Raw genomic sequence first — 25,995 nt, 5'->3', positions numbered from 1 at the left:
CACATTACTTTTATAGAGAGATTTTACTATGTGACTGTTTCACATTATCTTCACAAGCCTTATCCATATTTGCAAACATTTATGAGCTTGTTTTTTTTTTATTATCCAAAGCATTGTGTACATATTGGTAAAGTGTAATTAAGTCGGTTAATGTAAACTTTTTCAGTAAAAAATCATGTTGAAGTTTGTATATTTGTACTTTACTTCATCATATAATTAATAAAATACAATTTTAAAAACTTTAGAGTTCAATATAATAGTAATAGGTCAATAATTTAACACTTCTTTGTTGGTTCCTTTTTTTAATACTGAAAAGACATTACTTGCCATGCTTTAGGAAAGGTTTAAATGTGTAAACAAAGATTAAAAATGACCCAAAGTGATTTTACCAAATACCTATTAAACTTTATTTTCCACATTAACACACAAGAACACCACTGAGACCATTGCAATCTGTCTCAGCTTTTATGTTATGAAATCCCTCTGGGTGTCTTAATCGTTACTACCTTTTCCCTTAATAGGCCCTGATATAGCAATAATTTTGTTTGCCGATTTCCATTCAGCAGTCAAAAGTGAATCCACTCCACAGATGGTTAATCCTATAAGATCTTGGGGTGATTGTCCTAAATTTTCGCCGCGTATTTTGATCCTTGTTCCAGGAGGACCCTCATTTGGGGATAGGCCTGTTACTATAGGCATACGCCCCATTGTTTAAATATTATAAAACTGTAGACAAATTATAAAGTTTTCTACTGAAATTCGAGGGGTACTTATTTAAAACTTTAACATTGTTTTATACCAGTTTTAATATTTGTTGTTTATATTTTCCAAGAAATATTAAAAATAAAACACCCTCTGATTTTGTGAACAGTTGTTTATATGCCATACGTCATTTGTCAGTCGTTTTTTAAGCGATGTCAACCGCATCTGGTTACGACACATATACACAGCGGCGTAACATTTTCTCTTCTTTTTTTCAGATTCAAGCATAAGTTCTGAAAAGTTTGTATGTAAAGAGTCATTCTGGTGGGACGGCTTTGAAATTATCCCCCCAAGACCTAAAATGGGATTACTGAGCTCCTTTGCGAATCGAGGTGGTTGTGTAGACACGGAATCTATTGCGTCAGATGATAGTACCACTGAAGAGTTAACAGAGGATGAGACCATATCTTCAGCCTCATTAGGTAGTGAAGAGGGTAGTGCTGAGAGTAATCCGCCTCCAAAAAAGGTAAATATTTTGCTAGCTCCTTTAGTCCTCAAATACCCAAATCCAATAGTTAATAAAAATAGTCTAAACAAATTCCATTCATTCTTTGCTCTAGGCTGTTATAAGAAAAACAAAGAAACAAAACGAAGGAAAAATGTTATGGCAGCACAACTTGTCTGCAAGGAGTAACCAGGATATTCAAAGAGCGTATGAAGAAAATGTTCTTAAAGAAATGACAGTCATTCTAAGCAGAAAAACGATAAATGATGCAGTGGGAAGAAATCCGAGGATTACTGGCAGGAATCCCACACCTTTAGGTGAAATGTGCCTATGATTTTTTAAAATATATGTTTATTTTTGTTTTTTTTTTAATTTTAGGAGGCATTTGGACGAGATTGGAAACTGACTGGCGAGAGTCCCTAAACCAACGAGATCAAATGAAAACAAAAAGTTTGATTGCTAATAGTAAACTAGTCAAACCTCGATCGAGGTTTTAAAAATCGCGGTAGAAGTTTTGTAGAGAATATTTTAGAAATTCAATTGCTGAATATACACTATTGGAATATATGCTAAGCTTATGTTCGATCCCAGCTTTAAACTTTTTATTTTCGCGAAAAACGGCTTGAAATATTTTGAATTTCCTAGACGGTTGTCAGTTATTGAAACTACAATACTTAAGTGGGCGGATAAACTTGACGACTGCAGTATTATTGTACCGGCATTGTCATCGTGGGTGCTTTTATTATGTTACGTGCTTTATATTAAATACTTCATCTCGTTGACATTTGTTTTTTTATGTTAATTTTTAAGGGTTTATAGTTGGATAAGGGGTTAATTAAAATGCAAGCTTTTCAAAATTATTTCCTTTAATTGCCAATGTTTTGGCCTATATTAGGCCTTTTCCAGGGCGAACAAAAAAATCAAAGCGCCTCGTTAAATTGTGAAAAGTGGAATAAAAATTAACAACAATAAACTGGGTCACTAAAACAACACATCAAATGTTTTTTTCTACCTACCAATTAGACAAAGTTTAAAATGTACCATTTGGTTTGTTATCCTGTGCTAAATGAGAAGATTCTGTTGTTATTACTGATATTTTTGCATTTACCAAAAGAACTAAAAGATTTACCGGCTTCACGTTGTGGCCGCTACAAAATCCTGACAATAATCCAATTGTCAGGATTCATATCCAATTCCATTATTGCTTAATCACAGCAGGGTGCAACCCTCAATTGTAACTATTCATTTTACAAAAGAGAAAGTCGAAGAAGCGCTTGAAAATATGAAAAGAGACTCAAGCCCAGGACCAGATAAAATCCCAACAGTTTTCCTTCAAAATTGCAGAAATTCCCTCAGTCCCTTGCTTTCGGGGGCAATGCAGGAATGCTTCGAACAAGGACCAGAAGAATGGAAACATTCAATTGTGACAACATTGTTCAAGAAGGGAGACCGGAACAAACCGGAAAACTACAGACCTATCAGCCTCACATGCAACCCACTGAAATGTATGGAGAAAGTAATAGTTAAGGAGCTCATAGCATTCTTTCTGGAGAATAGTTTGATACCTGCCTCTCAGCATGGATTTTTGCCTAAACGTTCAACAACAACAAACCTTTTAGAGTGCTTGAATGACTGGACAAAAACTCACGACAATGGCCAGCCAACAGACATAATATATCTTGACTATGAAAAGGCATTTGATAAAGTCGCGCACAAGCTCTTAATGGCAAAGCTTGAGCATTTTGGAGTCAGAGGAAAAAAGCTGCTTGATCTGATCAAGGCATTACTGAATGAGAGATTCTACCAGGTTATAGTCAATGGGAAGCTGTCCAGTCCACATCGAGTGAGCAGCGCCGTTATCCAGGGATCGGTAGTTGGCCCAGTGCTTTTTACATCATATTTGTTTGATCTAGTTGGACTTATAAAGATGGACACAAGTCTGTTTGCAGATGACTGCAAAATATATGCTAATCTTCTAACCAGCGCAGCGCTGCTCCAGGCAGACCTGCAAAATGTTGAGATGTGGTCAGGGCAATAAGGTATGAAACTAAACATATCCAAATGCACAGTGTTGAGGATCGGTCCAGATAATCCTGATAATGAATATTTTCTGGATGGATGTGCCTTAAAACCAGTGAACGAACAAAATGATCTAGGAGTCCTAATAACCTCAGACCTAAAATGGGAACGTCATATAACCAGAATTTGTAAAAAAGCAAACTCGCTAGTCATTCTATTGAAATGATATCCACTCTATACAAAAGTTACATAAGACCAAAAATAGAATATGCCTTTGTTGTATGGAACCCATATTATATTAAAGATATAGACCAATTGGAGAAATTACAGCGCAAAGTAACAAAAATCCCTTACGAATTAAGCGAGGTGCCATATCCAAAAAGATTAATCAGGTTTGGTTTGACCACTCTCAGAGAGCGAAGACATAGAGGCGATCTCTTCGAAACCTACAAGATTACCAGTGGTTATTACCAGTGCAATTTGGCGAACCTTTTCCACTATAGCCAAAACCATAATCTCTGAGGACATACAAGGAAGCTTGAAAAAGAAAGAACGGCAAAACTTTCCAGAAAAAACTTTGTAACAAATCGGGCAGTGCACTTGTGGAACTGGTTAAAATTCGGAGAGAATGATCCACTACTGCATGTGAGCAGGTCCACCTACTCAAGCCTGAAACATACGGAATAAACAATAGCTTCATCGGTCTCACCGCCTGCTATTGTCAACATAATAATAATAATAATAATAATAATAATAATAATAATAATAATAATAATTATAATAATCATAATAATAATAATAATAATAATAATAATAAGGATATTTTTTAAAAATATTTTTAATTGAAATAGCTTTTCCGTCATGTATAACCATTTTATCTCTCGCATCGCACCACTCATACTTTTAGTATACAAGATTAAGTTGCCAAGAGTTTGCTTTACAAAATAAAATAGTGCAAAATTTAAGCGAAAATATTATCTTAATGCCCTAAATTTAACTTTCGGTATTTACTGATCAATCATTGGTTTTGACACTCTATTGGTAATTAACTTTTCAATAGATCGAATTATTGATTTCTGAGTTCACAGGTCTGTTGCTTAAGTTGCCTTAATAGACGAGCTTAACTCGATATTATTCTACTTTTATTTATTAAGTTAATCTATTATTAGCCATAGATAATAATAATAATAATAATCATTATTCAACACAAAAATTACATGAGTAGGTAGGTAATTTATAAGTCTAGTCAAGTTAGAATAAAATTTAAAAGCTACAGAAGTGAAATGACATAAGTTTTTTATTTCAAACAATATACCTGTACAGGATGTTTCAAAATTAACGCCCATGCTTTTGGAATTATACAGGCTGTCCCATAAATAATGGTAAATAATTATAACAGCAGATTGCTTCAAAGAAGACAATAGGTTCAGTTCAGTTTTTCTAGTCCGAAAGTCATAGACAACCAAGATACAGGGTGATAAAATTAATGTAATTTCTTTGAATTTTGGCTATAAATTTTAGCATTTATTCTTCGATTTTAACAAAATTTGGACAATGGGTTTTTTTATATGGCAATTCTTCAAATTAACCTTTCTTAAAATTATATGTAGAGGCAACATTTTGATTCCTTTTTAACTCTGTAACTTTTTTAGGCTTAGCTTAATTTAATTTTTCATTTAAAATATGCATTGTGCGAACAGTTTTGCTCAAAAAATATGTACTTTAAAAATCTCGCTACGATTAACCCTTTTCGAGATATTTACATTTAAAGTTTACAAAGAAATTTTAACTTTTATGGTTAAATTTTCGTGGGTAAGGTAATCTGATTTCATGGGTATGTCTAGTATTATATTGGCGAATATTACAATTTTTTAAAAGTAAAATTTCATTTTTTGGTATAATAATCTACAAGCTGTAGCATGTACAGAGTAAGCAATTTGTGTTTTTTGAAAATATTTTTACATGGGGCATCAAACGGTATATCCTTCATGCACCTCAGATTTTTTCTGTAATATAAAGGCCTTATTAAAGTGTACCGATGCACCCCAAAAAAATCAGACTACAGGGAAGGTTGTACCAAGCCATAGTAAACAGTCATAAGTGCTTCATCATTTACCGAGTCTTTTATCTACCTAATCAAAAAATACATTGAGCTAAGCTTGGTACATAGCTGCTCAACGTGGTATTCCCAGGTGAGTTGTGTTGGGTTAGGTTGGGACAAAAACTGCAATCATTCGCATAATGCCAGGACGATGATAGGTGGGAAATGTCATAAATCCTGTAATTATACCATATTGCGAAATGAGTTAGGGGCTAAGTTATCTTTATTTACGATAATGCCAGGCTACATCATATAAGAGGTGTTTAAGAAGTCCTTGAAGATAAAAATAATACCAGATTAGAATGGTCCACAATGTTGGCTGACATAAATTTCAGAAATCATGTAACTATAGAATATAGTATTCAGAGCAGTTTTAAAACCGAATAATTCATTAGGAATTCACAAAAACTATTGTGGCTGCTATAGAGGAATGGATGTATTTTTCGCAGTAAACGTTCAATAATTGGAATATTGGAATGCCGAGATGCGCCTATGCCTTGCTCTCCAGCAGAAACGGCATTTTCATTTCATTTTATTCAAATTATGCATTTCATTTGCAATTTCATTGATATAGTTTATCTTTAAAATATGATTTGGATTTTTAAAATGTCTGATTCTTAATTTCAATTTTTTCTTTCTATTTATTTAGTTACCTATTTTATTGAGTACTATGTCACTATTTAAATAAATATCGATTTAGAAAATATTCTTACGCTGAATAATTTGCTTAATGTTTTATTATTATTTTCAATATATGAGTGCATGAGACATTATTTTCTAAATTGATATTTATTTATAGATTATTAAATAGGTAATTAATCTGGAAATTGATAATATTTCTCGTATTATTTTGTATCTTCGCTATAAGGAAATTATTTAATAGTCCATATTAAATAATATTCAAATGAATCAAATTTTAAAAATTCACTGAATGAATATAGGCAGTTGCTAAGCAAAATATAATTAAAAAATATATCGAATATTTTTCCCCATTATCATGCTGGACTATAATATTAAGATCGTAGACTTCTTATCTCCATATTATTATACAAACGCGTGTTGAATGATTCGATATATGTAGATGGAATTTATCTTTTGTATTCCTTAGACAATTCGTTGCCAAATGATCTAGTTGAATGTGGTTATAATTTAACTGTTTGTCGTGCAGTGCCGGTTGACTAAAAATGTATTATTATTTTCAACGTTTGTTTTGTAAAAATACCCATATTGTTCTACCGTAAGTTCTTGCTCTTGAACCCCGAGTTTCTATTAAATAATGTTTTGTTTATTAACAAAATTGTTATGATTGTTTAAAATAATATTATAAAAGGTGCACAATGCCACTGAACGAGCGGCTATTATACAATTATTTATCAACTAAGGATTATTCCGGTAAAAACTACTTCTATCGTGCCCATACGTATCCTATAATGAAAGCAGGTAAGTTTTATCTATTATTAGTTATAGTTACTCCCAACTTTAATTAGCTTTGTTAAGTAACTTTATTAAGGCTATTTAAACTATAAGATATAAAGTTCTTTTTATGAGGCTCTCAATTTATTGTTGTGTAAAAAATATTTGTCTTAAAATAATATACCTATTTTAGACTATCTGAGGCTCTAGAAGTAGATAGTAACCTACTTTTAATTAAAAAAATAAATGCCTAGAAAATTAATATGCCCTTATTTAGGAATGCTAGAATATTTCATCTATTGTAAAACGAAAAACTATCTAATAATTTTTAAAACTATATTTTAAAATGCATAAAATTGATAAACCTATTTCTTCTGATCGCCTTATAAACGTATCACAAGACCTAAAAAAAATAATGTTGAGATATAAGAGAGTTAGTTCAAAAAACTTCTCATAGCAATAAGTACATTGACACGCAAAACATTTCAGCATTGATATATAGAGCCATAAAAAGCAAAGTAAACAACAATAAGAGCAACAATAAATTCATATGATCTTTTCAAGGCTTTGTTAGTATTTGAATTTACCAGAAAATCGAGTTATTTTGCCTTTTAATAAGATTATAATAAGTAAATTTCATCATACATATCATAATTGGACATAATTATAATGTAAGATTGATTATTGAATATACGAATGACGAATTTAAAGAAACAAGTTTATGGAAGTTAAGACAATTGAAATTATATTTAATATAATTATTGTAAATGTAAAATTTAGTTATATTTTCTTTTTTTTTATGTTTGTGAATTCAAAAATCAAATCTCCATCAGAGGCCTAAAAATGTCATAAACTAAGTCCTTCGATTTGGAAAACCTTTTCATTAAAAAATTGATTTAACATTGTTATTGTTAAAACAGGTTCTTTTGTATTTCATTATTAATTTTAAGTGTGATGATACCTGCATAATGCCAAATATTTAACTTTAAAAATAAAAAATACGAACACGTTCAAATTAAAACTATAAACACAAGAGATAGTAAAAGTAGTTAGTTAAAAGGTAAGTCACTTATGATGTAGGATTTTTGGGTAGTAAATTCAGCAGTTTTCTTTTGAAACCTGCTTAAAAAATGTTGGGTTTGGATCGTAAATTTGTAAGAAAACAAGAACCTTTTATTTAGTCACATTTATATTTAATGTGATTTATATTCTTTTATAATTGACCAGTAGGCAGTCTTAAGTCGCAGTTGTCTGTAAATGGATATATATTACGTAAACGAATTAAGTTAGTGTTTACGAATATAAAAAGAATAATGCAGGATACTTATAAATTGATAACTGCCAAACATCGAAAATTACACAAAAAATGACGACAGCCTTCTAAAAGAATAGCTTTAATTATTTACGATTTATCTACTTTGCTGCAAATTATCCAGGCTACTATTGCGTAATTAAGTAGTGTACAGACATTGGTATAATCCATATTCTAAATAAAAAAGTATGTAATCAATATGGATCTGTCAATTCACCTCTATTTATCTCACCCTTGACTCTTACCCTCTACTTGACTCTTTCTATTTAAGATATGTACCCTGTCCAAGGGGTTGCAGGTAACGGTAAAATAATATGATTGTTTTTGCTCCTGGCCATTTCAAGTTTTTAAATTGTTACCTTTAGAATATTTCAAAAGTTTTGCATAACCCTAAATTTCCGAAAGTTTTTTTTATTGACAAAAATAGATTAGAAACTTATTAATTGATTAGTTTTAATTAAGAAAACTAAAAGCTTGTAAAAGCTTGTAAAAAAAACTTTATTACTCTTAAGATTTTGTTTAAAATAAAGGGTTGTTTTGTAAAACAAAATAAATTAACAAATTGATAGTTTTTCTTAATACAGGTACTGGAACACTTTTTAATATCGTGTATTTCCACCTCTAGCGTTTATGCAAGCTTGGAGACGCCTGCCCATACTGACTATCTCGCATATAGTCGTAGTTTCTGCGTGCTGCCACTGGCCTGGAAGTGGCAAGTCCCAAGCATGTTCTATAGGATTTATGTCTAGCGATATTGTGGGCCAGTCCAAACGATTGATGCCTTCTGATTTCAGATATTCATTTACAGTTCTGATACGGTGAGGTCGAACGTTATCATCCATAAAAACGAAAGCCTAATCAACAGCTCGAATCCTCGCCATAGTCTAACGTAAGGATCTAGAATCTCCCTCATGTATCTGTTACCAGTGTATCTGTCACCTTGAATATAAATTAATTCTGCGCGACCATTAGATATAATACCTGCCCAGACATAGCATTTTCTCCTGCAAGGTGTGCATGAGCAAACTGGGCAGATTTTGTTGGCTCTCTCCCCCATACCCGTATCCGATGATTATCTTGCATTAAACAAATTCTTATTTCGTTAGAACACCGAGTTCCAAAATTTTGCAGGTATAGTCATGTGTACTGTCACTTGTACTCACTGTAGTCGACGAAATTTGTGACTAACTGGAATAAATTATTTTACTCTCTTGAAAAAAATATTTCAGAAAAACGCAAAAACCAGTCTACTTAGATTTTTTTAGTAGATTTCTTTACCGTCTTTAAAAATCTATAAAACAATTGTTTTCAACCGCTCCGAAAGGGTTACACCTAAACCTCTTAATTTTATTAAATGGGATGATGCTACTTGTGGCACCTTGTTGGAAAGCCCTTTTAAGGTCAAGGAAATTGACGGTGTAGTGTGTTTAGAGATATGAAAATTAAAAACAAAATATCTTGACGTTAAATACGTATTTTATTATTAATCTTAAGAAAGTGATCAATCGCTAAAAAATTACCTGAGTCGTCCCACAAGGGGTTATAGGTCCGGACAAGTCAGGATAGGCCCCACATATTTTTTAAGTGGAATATGATACGTCTTGTTCCACCTTGTACCACCTTGTTCCACCTTGAGGTGATGGCACATTTTGTTTGTCATTAATTTATGAAAAAATTTAATTTATTTTTAATTTTTCAAATTAAATTAAAATATTTCGGGTACTGTTACTGTTTAAGTTTTAAAAAATAATGAAAAGTTTAAATGAAATGTTAAAATTAATGAAAAGTAATAATATGTAAAAAACTATTTATAACTTATAAGACATTTCAAAATGAAAACCATTTACTTTGTTTTCCAAACTCCAACAGAGTAAAGTCGGATGACCTTGCTGGATATTTGATTCTCCCTCTCCATCCAATTCATATATTGTGACAAAAATTGTCGTACATTAACAACATAATGAGGTGAACCATCTTGCTGAAAATAGATTCTTTCGTCAAAATGTCAATTTTCAGTAGGCAATAGTCGTGTTAATTCTGGTACCAATGTATTTTGTAACAATTCAAGACATGTCACCAGTTAAATTGTTATCAAAGTATATTGGGCCAATGATTTGATCCTTAATGATTCCAGCCCACACATAGTTTTTCCTTTATGTTGTGTGTGCTGCTCGACCACCCACTTTGAATCTTATATATTTGATAAAACTACTTGCAAATATATTTGCAAGATAGAGAGATATTTGCAAATACTACATGATAAGATTTTGAATTAAACTTTAAAACGGCATCAGCATTTACCTACATACCTTTCCATTAATAATAAAAGTGGTTTCGTCTGAAAGTAACAACAGAAAAGTATTTGACCATTATTAACCAAATTCATTATGGCTTGGCAAAATCCGAATTTACGAGCAGGATCATCCTCTAGCAGAGTACTTGTCTTGCTGGAATCACTATGAAAATTCTTCATGAATTTTCAATTTTTGAAATATTAATTACTAAAAATGAATTTTCATTTTTAGTGATTAATATCCAGTTTTGTATCCTCGCTCACCAATCGTTGTTTTTGTCTAGGGATACTTTTTACATGTCCAATTGTCCATGAGTTCTGAATTGCTCTTCAGTTTTACACTCAGTACTTTGACTCAGTGGGGGCAAATCAGGATGAGTTTCTCGAAATCGCGCCACAACCTCATTTAGGGTTAGCATGCGGTTTCCAAACCAATTCATCATTAGGATTTCTATTTATCTGGTACGGCATTTCGGGAGTCAATAAATACTCTTTTTTAATAATACCTATCCATTCTTAATTTGAATTATCTCGAAAAAATCCGTATACCTGTGCGTTTTTTATTAAACAAAAATTTGTATTGTTTTTACTCAAACGTGATCATGTACGGTGGCATGTGTATTATTTTGGGGCAGTTGGGTAATTTTATAGCCATTAATCACTTTCTTAATTTTTAATTTTGATACCTCTAAACAGTTTTTTCAATTTAGGGTTAATTTGTTTGAAATAGAAAAGTACACCGTCAATTTCTTTTTTAAAAGAGCTGTCCAACAAGGTGCCACAAACAGGGTTAGGTTCCCCCTTTTTTATTATATTTTCAAGGATGAAAAGATCTTAGTAGACTGCGTTTTTCTGAAATATATTTATTTTCAGATCGCTAGCAAATTTTTCCAGTTTGAATCACCACCCTGTATGTAATACAGTTATGTTAACAAAAGATAATATAGATAACATAAAAGATATTATATAGATCTACTGTTGAGCGCCCCTTTCAAATTCGATACCAAGAATATATTATTCGTTGTAATCAGAAAGCTACTAAGCATCTCATCGTATGTCTTTTTTACTTAATACTTCCTTTTGATACACTAAATTACGTAGAAAAAGCTTTCAGGAGAAAATATATAATATGCAGAAGCACTACTACCTATTGTTCTTATTTTGTGATCTCTTCAGACGAGAGGGCTCATATAATTTGGATCGAACTTCACAAGTTTGTTACGACCTATTGCAGTAATAACGACGATACACAAAATTTTCTGTTCAATTTGGCTTAAAAATGTAAGAAGCTTATTCAATTTGATTTTGTTCATTTTCAAATTTCCCGGCAATTCTCTTTGGTGACCACAACCGTAAGGCCCATCGTAATTCGGGCCGCAAATCATTTCAAGTTAAAACCAGATAAACGAGAACATGCTTAGACAGAACAACTGTTCACTGAATTCTGAATATATTTTTTAAATTTATTATATAAAAATGACAACTACTCTTATTACTTTTTCTGTATAATCATAAACTATAAAGTTTATTTACAACAAAAATATAAACATGTTTTTCTGTTTCACATAACCTTTAACAAAGTAAAAAAAATTCGTGTTCGATCCTACTGTCTTAATTTTTTTATGATGTCATCCATCCGATGATTCATCGATCATATGTTTTTGACAACCACAGTTCAAAAGGGGTTCATGGCTGGGACACGGGGCTCTCCTGACGATGATGGCTACAAACGATTTACGGAAGATATCAACAACGTATCCTATGGCTCGGCATCCACAAGTAAGTATTTAACTGTAAACTAATCCCTTTCATTCCCCAGATACAGATAAGCCTTATCTTTGTTTGTTTGGGTTTGGTTTAGTACACTCTGATTCATATGTCTGGGTTATTCTCCTCAAAATGGGCTTTTTCTTGTTTTATTTTTTTTTATTAATAAATTTTGTACCCTATTCAATAAATACTAATATTTAAAAGGAAAGTTGCATATTGAATTAATTTAAAAGCAATATGAAAGAGCATATTGAATTAATTACAAAGCAATTAAATATAATACTTAAAACATGAATTATTTGAGTTGGGTACATTTGAATTATTTAACTGTTTAAATTATTTGAATTATTAATAATTTTATAAACTTTTGATTATTAAAAATTAAGCTTTCTCAGTGCATATAAATGGTTGTTCAATTATGTTCTGTTCATAAACAAATAATAAACAGCTATGTATGTGATAAAATATCTCAAGAACATGAAATTTTCTAAGTACTCCATGAGTCATACTTTATTTGATTAAAATAAAAATATGAATTTTAATGAATATATTTCACATCTGACAGCATCAGCTCCAAATCTAGAGATATTTAATTCTTTTAATTACAAAGTGGTTTTAAACTTTGTAAACATTGTTAAAAAATTTGTAATAAAAATTGTACAAAAAAATAGAAAAGAACAAAATTAATATGGAATGTGACCCAACACTGTTGAAGAGCTTGAAACAGCTTATCTCAGTTTTGAAACTGATTCTGGCCCTGAAGAACATTTCACTAAAGCATATCCCAGGCATGCTCTATAGGATTGAGATCAGATGATTGAGTTGGCCAGTCTAAAACAGGCATGTTCTGTTCTTCCAAAAAAAATTGTGGGATTCTAGCTGTGTGTGGCATGGCATTACTTATTTATTTATAATGCATCAGCAGGGAAAAGGCCAATTATAGATATAATTCTAATAACTAATAGTACAATTCTAATAGTTCTAAAAATTTTAGTAGAAATAAATACTATTGAAAGCAAGTCATACACAGCTAAAATGACCCAATTGTCTAGCAAAGAAAAAATATAAATAATTAATGCAAACTATACCTCCAAAGCTTGCATCAAACAATCTGTCATTTACAAGTTTTGTGAATCCATCTGAGCTAATTAAATCTAACTCTACATTACTAATCTAAGTTACTTGCATAAATGGTAGTAGGCATTTTAATTAATTATATGATATTGTATTATATCGCAGCATTTTATTTTTTCTTCTTGAGTTAGGTAAAATTCATATATTTTCATTATATTTGTATATGTATGGTTATCTTTTGTGATTTATCAATTATTGAGTTTTTTTTTCATTATTTTTTACTCAATCAATGTTTTTTTTCCACTACCACGTTTTAAGTAATGAACATTATATTATAATGGGGGGTATCTTGGGTAAAGTGGGGTAAAATCTTGTGGCAGGAACACTTATATCTTAGAAGTCTATATAGGTTTTTGAGATATGAGTAGTATTTAGTTATTTAGTTTTTTTTTTCATGAGCGATTTATTGTTTAAAGTTGCGAATTTTAATGTAAGGTCTATATTTACAGGTTTTCTAAAGTTTAAAAATTTAATACTTAAATATGACTTTGATATGGTATTTCTTACAGAGACCTGGCTGTCTGATTATTTATGATGGCTGTCTGAAATATTACTGTTTTTGCGTCTTCTATCGACCTCCCAGTTCTAATTTTAATTTATTAGTTAATGACTTTGAGAATATTTTTTCATCTATTTATCCTTTTTTTGAGCAGGTAATATATCTGGGAGATTTTAATATTAATCTACTGAATGAAACAAACCCTTTGATATCCTTGTTTAACAATTTTAATCTAATCCAAATTATAAATCAACCTACTAGAATTAGTCGGAATAGTGTATCACTTCTAGATTAATAAAATACTAAATGGTATAAAAACAAATGCTTCGGGGGTAGATGGAATTAGTGCCAAATTACTTAAATATTGCAGTCCCTTCTTGGACGTTTACATTACACACATAGTCAATTGTTGTATAGAACAAAGTTATTTTCCTTATCAGTGGAAATTATCAATAGGTAAGCCACTTCCGAAAGTAAAAAATCCAACTAACTATGGTGATCTGAGAATAATTAGTATATTACTGGCTTTGTCAAAGGTTTTCGAAAGGGTTCTGTATAATCAGTTGATTGAGTACTGCGGTGTGAATAAAATTATCCCGGAGACTCAGTGTGGCTTTAGAAAGGATTTGAGTACTGATGTCGCGAGTACTGATGTTTGCTAATTGGAGTTACTGATGACATAATAACATCAATAGATAAAAAGTTGTCTACTGCTTTGATTCTGTTAGACTTTTCGAAAGCATTTGACACGATCAATCACGAACTTTTATTGGCGAAACTGAAATTTTATGGACTTGTGGACGGTTCAGTAATGTTGATTAAATCATATCTTCATAACAGATTTCAAAAAATATTTTCAAATAATTCTTTTTCCGAAGAAGCTAGAATTTTATCAGGCGTACCTCAAGGGTCAATCCTGGGACCATTATTATTCATAATCAACACCTCAGATATACTTAAATCATTAAAGTACTGTAAACTGAGAGCTTTTGCCGATGATACCCAGGTTTATCTTCACTTCAATCATCAGGATTATTTGCATGCATCTTCTTTAATAAACCATGACCTGAATTTACTTAACCAGCTTTCTTCTTGCCATAATCTAAAACTTAACCCTCTTAAATCAAATGTTATGATTTTTGGACCTAATAAAGATTTTCTTAAAAATAATTTAAATATCTTATTAAATGATGTTTCTCTTCCCAAGATGGATTGTGCAAAAAATTTAGGCATTGTCCTGGATACTGAGTTGAGGTTTCGTGAATATGTTAAATTGTTAATTCAGAAGTCATTTTTATCATTGAAAATTTTATATAATAGTCGTCAGGTTCTTAGTTTTCATTTAAGAAAAATGCTTTGTGAGTCTCTGGTGATTTTATTTATGGTCCTTGCTTAGACATTGTAGATAAAAATCGTAAAAGTTCAAAATGCTTGCTCACGGCTAATATTTGGATTACGAAAATACGATCACATTTCACACACATTTAAAGAGCTTAACTGGTTGAGGATGGACGGGCGCAGAGAGTTACACTTAGCTAATTTTTTATTTAAAGTTTTATTAAACCCCTCCCTTCCCTCCACTTTACGGAATAAATTTGTTCCTCGTTTAAACGTTCACACAAGAGTGATCCGATTTCCGGAGAGGATGACACTTCCTCGTCATTCGACTGCAATGTTTCAACGTTCTTTTACGTACAATGCCATTAAACTCTACAATAACCTACACTGTAAAAAATCGAGTGTTAATTTTAACACGCAAAAGTGGTCTATATAGGTCCACACTAGTGCGTGTTAAAATAACCAGTGGCAAAAAGTGGTTGTTTTTATTTAAAAAAAAACATTTTTTTACCCAATTTAGCGTGTTAATAAACGAACGAAAATAAAATTAAAAAAACTCCTTCCGTATTGTTAAAAGTATATTTTGAGTGTCAAATGTATTTAAATAAAAGTAAAATTTAATCACCCACTTTGGTTTAAATTAAATTTACACAGGTGCTTAAAATTTTTATTTCGGGTTAAATATATTTAAAAAAAATAAAAAAGTACACTTAATTTATGGTTAATTGAGTTATAAAAAATGGTAAATTTATACTTTAAATAAAATATATTTTCCTTTATTTCGTGTAATAAGTATTGAATTTAAGGGTAAATTTAAAAAGTATTTTTTTTAGTTTATTCTTTTTATAATTGGAGTGTGTTAGCCGAAAAAGAACCAAGCACAATTTTTAATTTACAAAAAAAATATTTAAAGTATTTATTTGTTTAAATAAAAGCTTGAAACTATTTCTAAATAATCTTTGGTACATATATTAAAGATTATTAAGGAAGAGTTTTAAACTATTCATTTGAACAAATACTAATTAACAAGTTAAAAAGTAATTATTTGGCGCCTGGTTCCTTTTCGAATTTATGACCCCAATTATTACATATTGCAATATTTCGGTTAGTCTGTATATATTTGATAAAAATTAAAAAAAACTAAAAAAAACAAATAAAAGGCATAGCAATCAATTTCTTAGACATTATCTATTAAAGAATAATATAACAAACATAAAAAAATATATATTCTGCAACAAAAATATATAGGAACCCATATTTTAAATTATAAAACCTTAAAAAATAATAATTGGAGATCAAATTTAACCTTATAACAAGAGTAGATCTTATACAGATGAAAAAAACACTTATGGCTTATGGCACGTATGGTTTATACATAAATCTCTGTCGCTTAATTCCATAAGCTGCAATAAATGTTATTTTTAAGCTAAGATGTACTTTGGCACTATAAAAAAATCTGTTTTTTGAAAAGCCTCGGAGCACGCTTACCTTTATAACTCAAACAAAAATCCAAACTAAGCTAAACTAAACACTAAATTAAACTAACGACGCGGAGACGAGATCAGACAGGTCAGGTTCAGGTCTAAGCGTCAAGAAAGTAAAGACTAGAGAGACACAGGGTTGGTAATTTCACGACTTGTAGCAGTGAATCACGCACACGTTTAGTATTAATTTAACCAGTTTTAAGGGTATATTTACACTGGACGCATTTTTTTTACCAAATAAAAATATAAAAAGATGCGAAACGGCGCGAAGTATTTTAATAGTGTTAATATAACACGCAAAAAAATAAAAATAAATTAAAGTCAATTTAACCACTTTAAAGTCTTCTTTAAGTGTTAAAAAATACTACAGAGTATACTTCATAGTGTTAAATTTAACACTCAAGAAGTTTACCACGCTGTTTATTCTTTTTACTACCCTATTATTTTTTACAGTGTACCAACTGAATTGTCAACTTTAGATCAGAAGTCATTTAAATCAAAGTTTAAGAAATATCTTTTACATTTAACCTTCAACCCGTAATTTAGGCCTTTAATTATTTATTTTATTTTGGTCAATTTTTTATATTTGGCTATTTAATATTTATTTAAATTATATATATATTGTTCTTTATTTGGATATTTAATGAATTTAAAAGAGTTAATGTTTATATTGTAGCTTAAGTTTATGACTGTCGAGTAGGGTTCAGTAGACCAGTGCTCACGTAACACAAAACCTAAATATTCCAGGCTCTCCAAAAAATTTCATTGATTTTGTTTTTTACAGATTGAACATTTAAAATTACCAAGGAGTATTTAATAAAACGATTTTGTTCTCTAAAAAAGGGTGTTTGCAATTATTTAAATTTACTGATGAAGCTTTTTTATACCTTGAAGATAATTCGATGTTTAAGTTGTCAGATACTTTAATCGGTGAACATCCTAAATTCGATTTATTCTCATTAGAAGAACTTAAAATTACAATATTAGTAGAAACTGATCTAGATACACATACATATAACATAAACAACCGACGCAAATTTAGAACACTACGCCGAGATTTATAATCACAATTCTTAAAATTATCATTCTAATCAAAATATTTTGGTTGCAGTGTAAATAATTGGACAACAATAAATTTACCCTTCTGTACAGATTGACAGACTCATATGTAAAAGATAAAATTACATTTGTACTTTTACCCAGAGAAAACAACTTCATTCAGAAGGACAGTTTAAACTTATTGATACGAACACACACGATAACGTTGTCTTTTATACTATATTAAAATTTGATTGTTTCCACAAAAATATTTGACACAAGAACTTGTAATGGAGCGTAAGGTCGAATGTTGTGTTGGGAGTAGATGTTTTGAGTATTGAGTATTCCCTTTATTTTGAAGAGTTAATAACAAAGATTATAAAAAAATTTATTAAAGAATTTATGACAAAATACAAGTTTTAAGAAATTTTTATCTTTATTACTATATAATGATTTGATTGCTTTTAATTATTTCTCTCTTTTGTTAATTATGTTTTGATTTTAGTGATTCATTTTTTATATTATACATGTATTTACTATTGAAGTACTCTTAAAGGGATATTTCTGCCATAATCTAGGAATGATTGGGAGTATACAGAATATTCCTGAGATGTTATTTAAGTGTATACTCCTGTAATGTTTTTGTAGTATTAGAGTTGTTCTAAGTCATACATGATTTGGTAAATTAGCATTTTCTGAATTTGATATTTATTTAAAAATTGGCATAATAGCCAATCACTTAGAAAACTAGTTTAGATAAGAGCTTTTGTCTCCAAGAAATATGGTCACTTTATTGTTTTATATATCTTTAAGTTGGTGTCCTAATTTAAAGGTAAAATCAAAATTGGCCTATCCTCATATAATATATAAATACAGGAATAAAGATTTAGTCCCAGCAATTTTGTTAATCGAGAACAAGATGTTCTCTTATGCATATTGATTAGTTTATATGCCAGCATATAATAAATAGTATGTCTTTATTTATAGTAGTTTAATAATATTTTTAAGTCAGTCAGTATTCAACTTAAGATGCTCATACAACCAAACTTGCTAATTAAATTATTTACCTTATTAATTTCAATTGAGCAAGATATTATTGAGAGCAATTGTTAAATAAGAAAATTTTAATATCTTTTTATAAGAAACCAATTAAATTAAATTAGAACTACATTATGTTACTGACTAATTATCTCTTTGTGCCAAAACTAAACTTCTCACTAGTTGATTAAACCAATAAAACGTGGTAGCACTCTTAATGTCAGTAGGAAAGCTTTTATATATATAATTATGAGAAAAAGACCTCTGAAACAAGGTTGCGTTATATTGAGGAATCTATATCAATTTGCAGTCATGTGTTACTTACATAAAGGTCACAATTTTTAACTAGACATTTAGGAATGTTACAAGATAGTAACTTAAAAATAAGAGATATAATAATTTTTTTGAAAAATGGGGTGCTGATAAAAGTTGTATATTTCTTAATTTATTTAACTAAAACATACATATTACTATAGTGTACAAGCTGTGGTATTACAATACGTATGTACCTTCATTTTCACCATTTTTCAAGGAACAGACCGCATTAAAATCACTGATTATTCTTATCAGCTTAATCTTCTTTTCAAAGTCGAAAAAAAGATTTTTAGGAAAAAATGACATACTATGTTAATCACAATTAAATATTCAATATTTACAGATTTATTCATAATGAAATGAAATACCCGCGTAATTAAGTAACATTTAACATTCACAAAATGTTTCTAAGTAAGTTGTTTTATAATTTGCAACACATTTGCAAATTTAAGTATTAGAAATTACTGACTTTTAAAATACATTGAATAACAATTTAGTTTTTTCTTTAGATCCCATTGAAGAAATGGGAAGCAGATCGAGTTTATCTCGGCACGTGGAAAACTCAATGGATGTCGACCATTGGGAGATGAATTACCATGAAGCTGCTATATTTTTAGAGGTAAGACTTAAATAAATAGTTAACTTAAATATACCTAATGAAGTTCCAAAAATAATTAAAGTTACATTATTGTAAGAGTAAACAAATGCAAATCTGTTTAATATGTCTATTGTATTTTAATTAAAGCTCTTGACTCTAAGCACATCCTTATTCTTTTTTTAGGAAGGAGAAAATAATGAAAAGTTTGATTCTCATCCAAGACATCCCTCAGCGTTACCTGCATACCTCTTAGTACACAATAAATTGTACTATGGTCTAGACTTATTTTTTTCAATACTTTTGCTACTTCTTGCCTTAGTAGAAGACCCTGCATCCTCCCAGTTTGAGTTGTCACCTATAATTCACAGCACTTTGGAGTTGGTTTGTTTAGGTAAGTTTTGACAAAATACCAGCGGCACACATAAAGTTTGTATAATATGCTTCTCTCTTTATTTGAAAAAATCGTTTTTTTTTGAGAATTTTTGCTTCAAAATGTAACTAAGTTAAAAACTGTGTTATGTAAGTCGTAAGTACAGTTATTAAAAAGAAGCAAAAAATACAATGACCACATATTTGAAAGGCTTATGAACTTCATCTTTTGCAAATTCCTTCCTTAGCTTACAATAATTAAATTGATATATACATTTTTATTTACATAATATTTGATATTGTATTAGCCTTCCTTAAAACAACACCTGGCCTCAGAATATGAGATTTCATTCAATCTTTATTTTTTTACAACCCATTATTTTTTGTGATAAAATTAGTCAAAGACAGTATTGATTGATAAGGGACAAAAAGTTTAAGCCTGTACTTTCATTTGTCAAAAGTATTCGATACCATGATTTATTGCTAAATTCGAAGCAATGGTTGACTGGTGGAATTTCCTTACCTCATATCTGGCAAGCGTGTGTAAACAAACACTCAGCAATATTCTCACAAGAGTTATCTCTGAATCTCAGGTTCTAATATTCAACCTTAGAAATCCATAGGTGTTGACATGAATTGAAAACATGAATTTCTAGATGATATTTTAAGTCTGTCATACGTGTGCATCTCGTTTGCCATAATTCAAACTTAAAATACGCATTTGATATCTTAAATAAAAACACATAGTTGCGCACTTACATCAGACACTTCATACATCCAAAATTACTAAAAAACTTTTTTGATTTTAGGAGTTATTGGTGTAGAGTTAGCACTTAAATTACGATGGATAGGATGGACGACAATCTTAAATCATAAAAGGACTATGATAAAAGTATGTCTTAAAACAAAAATTTAAAAGTTACCTAATGTGATTGCTTTTAGTGTGTAACCCTCCTGATAATGGTAATAGAAGCAGTAATAGTCCTAATAAGGCAGTCCTCCCATTTCCGAGTTACCAGAGGTTTAAGACCCATTTTTTTAGTAGATACCAGAGCTTGTGGGGGAGTTAGAAGATATATAAGACAAATCTTGCAATCTTTGCCTCCGATTTTGGATATGTTGATATTGTTAATGTTTTTTGTGTGTAGTTATTCATTGTTAGGTTTGTTGCTTGGGGAGCTTAAGATGTGAATCGTTTCTAATACCAAAACATTTTAGGTTATTTTTTATTTAGCGGGCACAACAATATGTATTTCAAATCCTTATCAGACAGTTTTATTAGCATGTTTGTGCTTCTTACCACAGCAAAGTAAGTCTGTTTCTTATTTGGCTTTTCTTCTCTCCTTAATATATTTTTGTATTTTAGTTTTCCCGATGTTATGATGCCCTCGTACAGCGTTACAAAATGGAGCGCTTTATTTTTCATTTCATATATATCGACGGTCTTATATGTGTTAATGAATTTGGTGAGTTTAAAAGTTTAAATTACTCTAACCCAGATTCGAAAGTTTCGACCTGATGTGTATTTCAATTCTCTGTCGCGTCCGCACTACTATTAAGTGTCAGCATATTTTAGCACATAGTCTCATATTATATTAAGTGCGAACATATATCAATATTCTTGTTCAAAGTTTCTACGAGGTGATCTATAAGATATATTCCCAATTCAAACAGTAGCATGTAGCAAATATCCAAAATCGTATAGTCCAGAACAAATACAGAGTCCGTATAGTCGTGAAGAAGATTATCAATGCCAAAAACAAAAGATACCAGCAATTTACGAAATCGGGACTGCAGGAAGATTACGAACAGTACTCTGAGCTCAGAAGACAAACAAAATTTTTAATTGACATCTGTTATCTTATTTTTGTGTCAAATACTGAGCCCTGTATTCCAACAAATATTAAATACTTCTGGTCGTATGTAAATACCCTAAAGAAAAACCAAGGAATGCCTGGGTCTCTGGAGTATAACGGAAAAATAATAGATGGTCCAGTAGATACTGTTAACAGCTTTGCAGACCACTTCGAGAGTTGTTATGTGGAGAACAGTGGAAGTAACTATGCTGCCTTATCTGAGGAATTCATTGACACTTTATCCTCACATTCTTTTTCTTTCACATTCCTTTTCTTCACCAACGATGAAGTCTTCAGGAAACTCCAAAACCTTGATGTTACTAAGGGTCCTGGCCCTGATGGAATACCGTCACTATTTCTCAAGAAGTGCGCCGACCTGATTACTGGGCCTTTGTAACGAATATATAAAAAATAATTTAACACAGCGACATTTTTACTTATTTAGAAGAAATCGATATTGTTTCCCATATACAGTGACCGCCTAAAAATCCGCATAAATTCGATAAAAATTAGAGACATGATTTTTTGAGAAAACGCTGGGATCCGTCGATTTTTATTTTAAGTTGCGCATTATTTCACATAAATTTATGTATACAGGTTGGAACAAAAAAAAGATATGACGTCATCGGTAATTTTTTTAAATAGAATGGTATATTTTTTATTGCATTTATGAAATATAAGGTACCTGCAGGTAATAAGGCCTATATTCAAAAAAAAACACTTTAAATTAATCGCAAATCGATTGCGTTGGGTCCGCGTCTCCTATTGGTCTATTTACAAACGACATTCGAACGGACTACTCGCGTTCCTCGCTTTCGGGCGTCAGTAAGTTCCAACAACTTGTGTCGACGGGTCGCCGCGTGTGATATTATAAGGATACAACGAACAAAAACGTAAGTATTTTTAGTATTTATAATTGTATTTTTAATTTATAACTGCAGATATTTTGGTTAGACTTTATATTTTGTGATTTCAATAGCTTATTAGATTAAATTTAGCCGACATAATTTCAATAAATTTACATAATTTTTCGTCATGGATGGGTAAAAAGGCCTATAAAAATAAGCTATAGGCCTTATTACCCTCCATATAGGCCTTATTATCCTCATGACAAATTAATGTTTTTATTAACATATTATTAAACTTCTAAACTATTCTCGTTTTATTTTCAGTGATTTTTAACATCATGCCTCCTAAAAGGGCACCTTGGTGCGAGGAGGATTTAATATCAGCAGTTCGATCTGTTCAACGCGGTACTCTGAGTACATATCGGGCTGCGGCAAGGTTTAATATTCCCAGAAGAATCATTAGAAATCATGTTCAGAATGGAATCCTAATAAAAAGACTAGGTGGTAAATCTATTTTAAAAGAAGAACAAGAAGCTGATCTCGTTAAAAGAATAATAAGATTTAGTGAAATAGGTCAACCTGTGACTCCACAGAGCCTTCGTCGATTGGTATTCAGATTCTGCGAAGATAATAAAATTGCTCATCAATTTAATACAACTTCAAAACTTGCTGGTAAAGACTGGCTAAAGGCTTTTATGAAGAGAAATCCTGTAATTTCTAAAAGAAAAGCACAGTTTATGAATCCAGCTAGGGCTCAAAAACTTAATAAATTTATAGTTGATGATCATTTTTCAAAATTAGGGAAAATGTATGATGATCTTGATAAGGATGCCGCTTGACTATTCAGGCCGTTTTAGCTAAGAAAGGGGTAAAACGTGTTCACTTTCAATCCTCGGAACATGCAGAGAGTGTGACAATTGCAGGATGTGTCAATGCCCTTGGAATACCAATACCTCCTATGATTATTTTAAAAGGAAAGAGGCTAAAGCCAGAATTACATGATAATTTGCCAGGAACTCTAGTGGAAAAATCAAGTAAAGGCTACATGACTAATGAACTTTTTAAAGAATTCCTCAAGCACTTAGCCCGATACAAAAGTCCAGGAAGGTGCCTCTTAGTTTTTGATGGTGCAGCTTGTCATCTTGATTTGTATCGAATCATCGAATACAACACATGAGCTTCAACCCCTCGACAAATCTGTATATCGTTCATTTGAGCATCATTGGGATAATGAGGTATTATTATTCTTGGATCAGAATCCTAACAAAAAGCTGACCAAATCACGTTTTAACATCATACTTTCAAATGTTTGGTCTAAATGGATGACACATAGTAACATTATAAACGGTTTTAAGGCTACTGGTCTGTTTCTATTAAATCCCGAGGCAATTCCAGAAACAGCATTTGCTCCTTCAATTCTCTCAGACGTACCGGCACCGGATGATACCAACAAAGAAAATAGGCGTCCACCTGAATCTCCTCAACCTGGTCTGTCTGGAATGGCATACAACAAGTCTGGCAAATTTTCCTATTCCAATGTTTACTCTTCTGACTCGGATTCGACTGATGACCATATCCCTCTTGCTGAATTAAAGAGACGAACAACAAAAGTCACTTCTTTTAATGAGCTTTTGCCCACACCAGTAAAAACTAATGAAAAACCTAAAAAAAATCGAAAAAAAGCTCTAAACTACAAAGGAACTCCAGTCACTAGAGATCTTTTTACCGAGGAGAACAAAAGTCGTGCCAAATTGAATAAAGATATTGAAAGATCCAGGGAAAAGTTAAGTACCGAATGGTATTGCCATGGATGTGAGGAAGACAGGCAGGCCGATATGAGGCAGTGCAGCAAATGTCTTAAATGGTACCATGAGGAATGTGTTGGCTTAACAGTCAATAACATGGATGATTTTGAGTGTCCCGATGGCTGCTAAACTTCGCCCAATTAACGAGTTGTGCCATTTTTATGTATAGGCTTTATTAAACCTCCATCGGATAATAAGGCCGATTTGCGTTATTTTTCTTAATATTTATTTTTTGTTTTCTAGTTTTTTTAGAGATTATTTTTTTAATTTTGTTAAAATTAATATAACCTTATAAGCACTTTGGTGTATTAAACTTAATATTAACATTACAGTGTTTCACTTTATTCAATTTTTTTCTTAGCTAGGCCTTATGCCCCTCAAGTACCTTAGGCGAAATTCCAATGTCTCTAATTTTTATCGAATTTATCGAACTTTAGGCGGTCACTGTATAAACCTGATTCTAAAACCAATATAAAGAATTACAGAGGGATTTCACTTCTTTCAATATTTGGAAAGATTTTCGAATCAATAGTAACAGACGAAATCTTCGAAACATACAGGAACGCCCTTGTGGTGAAACAACATGGTTTTTTCGGAGGGAGATCTACGACGACTAATCTGGCCATTTATCAAAGTTATATAGTGGAAAACACTGAATCAGCACTGCAAGTCTATGCAATATATACTGACATCTCAAAGGCTTTTGACTCTGTTTCTCATGAGCTTCTTTTGGCAAAGTTGGACGCTATGGGTTTAACAGGAGCATATCTAGCATGGATTGCCTCATACCTGGACAACAGAAGTCAATGTGTTAAACTGTGTGGAGCAGTATCAAAAGAAATCAATGTCTTATCAGGTGTGCCACAAGGCTCTCACCTTGGTCCAGTTCTCTTCTTGTTGTTTTTCAATTATGTAGTATCGGTGTTTAAAGTTTGTAAATGTCTTTTATATGCCGATAATTTAAAACTTTTTTGTTGCGTTAACAGCATTGACGACTGTGTACTTATCTAGAAAGATGTTTCAAGATTAATTACATGGTGTAAAGAAAATTGTTTGTCCTTAAATGTATCTAAGTGTAAGATAATGAGATTTTATAGACGTAGGCAACAGGTTATTTATGATTATCATATGGGTAATGTCTTATTAGAGTCGGTCAATGCATCAATGATTTAGGTGTGTTGTTCGATCCTGAACTGAATTTTAACTTATTGACAGCATTGTGCTGAACTGCAGTGGCGGCTCGTGACATTTGACTATGGAGGGGCGCGCAAATCCAAATAAATATATACTTACTAATAAATAAAAAAATATAACTGGACGTACCTAAGTATATGGTATAATATCTGAGACATGACGGTTTGCAGTCATCATGGTACAATCACAAAAAGTTTGCACATAAATGTCTTAATTTGGCAATCAAAAATAAAGAACATTGTTACAAAACAATCACATTTACACATAATCCCATGAACCTAGCACAAACATATTTTTGCCACCTCTCTGCGGTTTTAAAAACAATAACAAGTAACTTTAAAACGTGAAGAAAAATTATACTTAT

At 31.2% G+C, this 25,995-nt stretch overlaps 3 protein-coding genes across 5 annotated transcripts in view; 2 read left to right on the top strand and 1 right to left on the bottom strand.

Moving 5' to 3' along the window:
• LOC126740141 (exocyst complex component 2) overlaps window positions 1-884 on the bottom strand; it is a 30,573-nt gene extending 29,689 nt beyond the window's left edge. The window contains exon 1 of the mRNA XM_050446060.1: window positions 507-884. Within this exon, the coding sequence (XP_050302017.1) occupies window positions 507-708 (202 nt within the window). The 5' untranslated portion in view covers window positions 709-884. The remainder of the gene's footprint in view (window positions 1-506) is intronic.
• LOC126740142 (SANT and BTB domain regulator of class switch recombination-like) overlaps window positions 1-1,797 on the top strand; it is a 76,315-nt gene extending 74,518 nt beyond the window's left edge. The window contains exons 12-14 of the mRNA XM_050446064.1: window positions 981-1,228; window positions 1,323-1,524; window positions 1,586-1,797. Coding sequence (XP_050302021.1) covers window positions 981-1,228; window positions 1,323-1,524; window positions 1,586-1,704 — 569 coding nt within the window. The 3' untranslated portion in view covers window positions 1,705-1,797. The remainder of the gene's footprint in view (window positions 1-980; window positions 1,229-1,322; window positions 1,525-1,585) is intronic.
• Window positions 1,798-6,440: 4,643 nt separating this feature from the next.
• The window catches only part of LOC126740322 (two pore channel protein 1-like), a 37,757-nt gene continuing 18,202 nt past the window's right edge, over window positions 6,441-25,995 (top strand). The window contains exons 1-8 of one of the 3 annotated variants that reach the window (XM_050446292.1): window positions 6,441-6,767; window positions 12,020-12,124; window positions 19,471-19,580; window positions 19,743-19,950; window positions 20,738-20,820; window positions 20,871-21,090; window positions 21,147-21,237; window positions 21,295-21,394. In XM_050446292.1, the coding sequence (XP_050302249.1) occupies window positions 6,665-6,767; window positions 12,020-12,124; window positions 19,471-19,580; window positions 19,743-19,950; window positions 20,738-20,820; window positions 20,871-21,090; window positions 21,147-21,237; window positions 21,295-21,394 (1,020 nt within the window). In that variant the 5' untranslated portion in view covers window positions 6,441-6,664. Of the gene's footprint in view, window positions 6,768-12,019; window positions 12,125-19,243; window positions 19,373-19,470; window positions 19,581-19,742; window positions 19,951-20,737; window positions 20,821-20,870; window positions 21,091-21,146; window positions 21,238-21,294; window positions 21,395-25,995 lie in introns of those variants that run through there. The other 2 variants (XM_050446293.1, XM_050446294.1) reach the window with 2 other exon arrangements.

The sequence above is a fragment of the Anthonomus grandis genome, chromosome 9 (genome assembly GCF_022605725.1).
Source record: "Anthonomus grandis grandis chromosome 9, icAntGran1.3, whole genome shotgun sequence".
Classification (NCBI taxonomy): Eukaryota; Metazoa; Arthropoda; class Insecta; order Coleoptera; family Curculionidae; genus Anthonomus; species Anthonomus grandis.
Note: the sequence above shows the minus strand (reverse complement) of the source record. Positions and strands in the feature narration are given on the sequence as shown.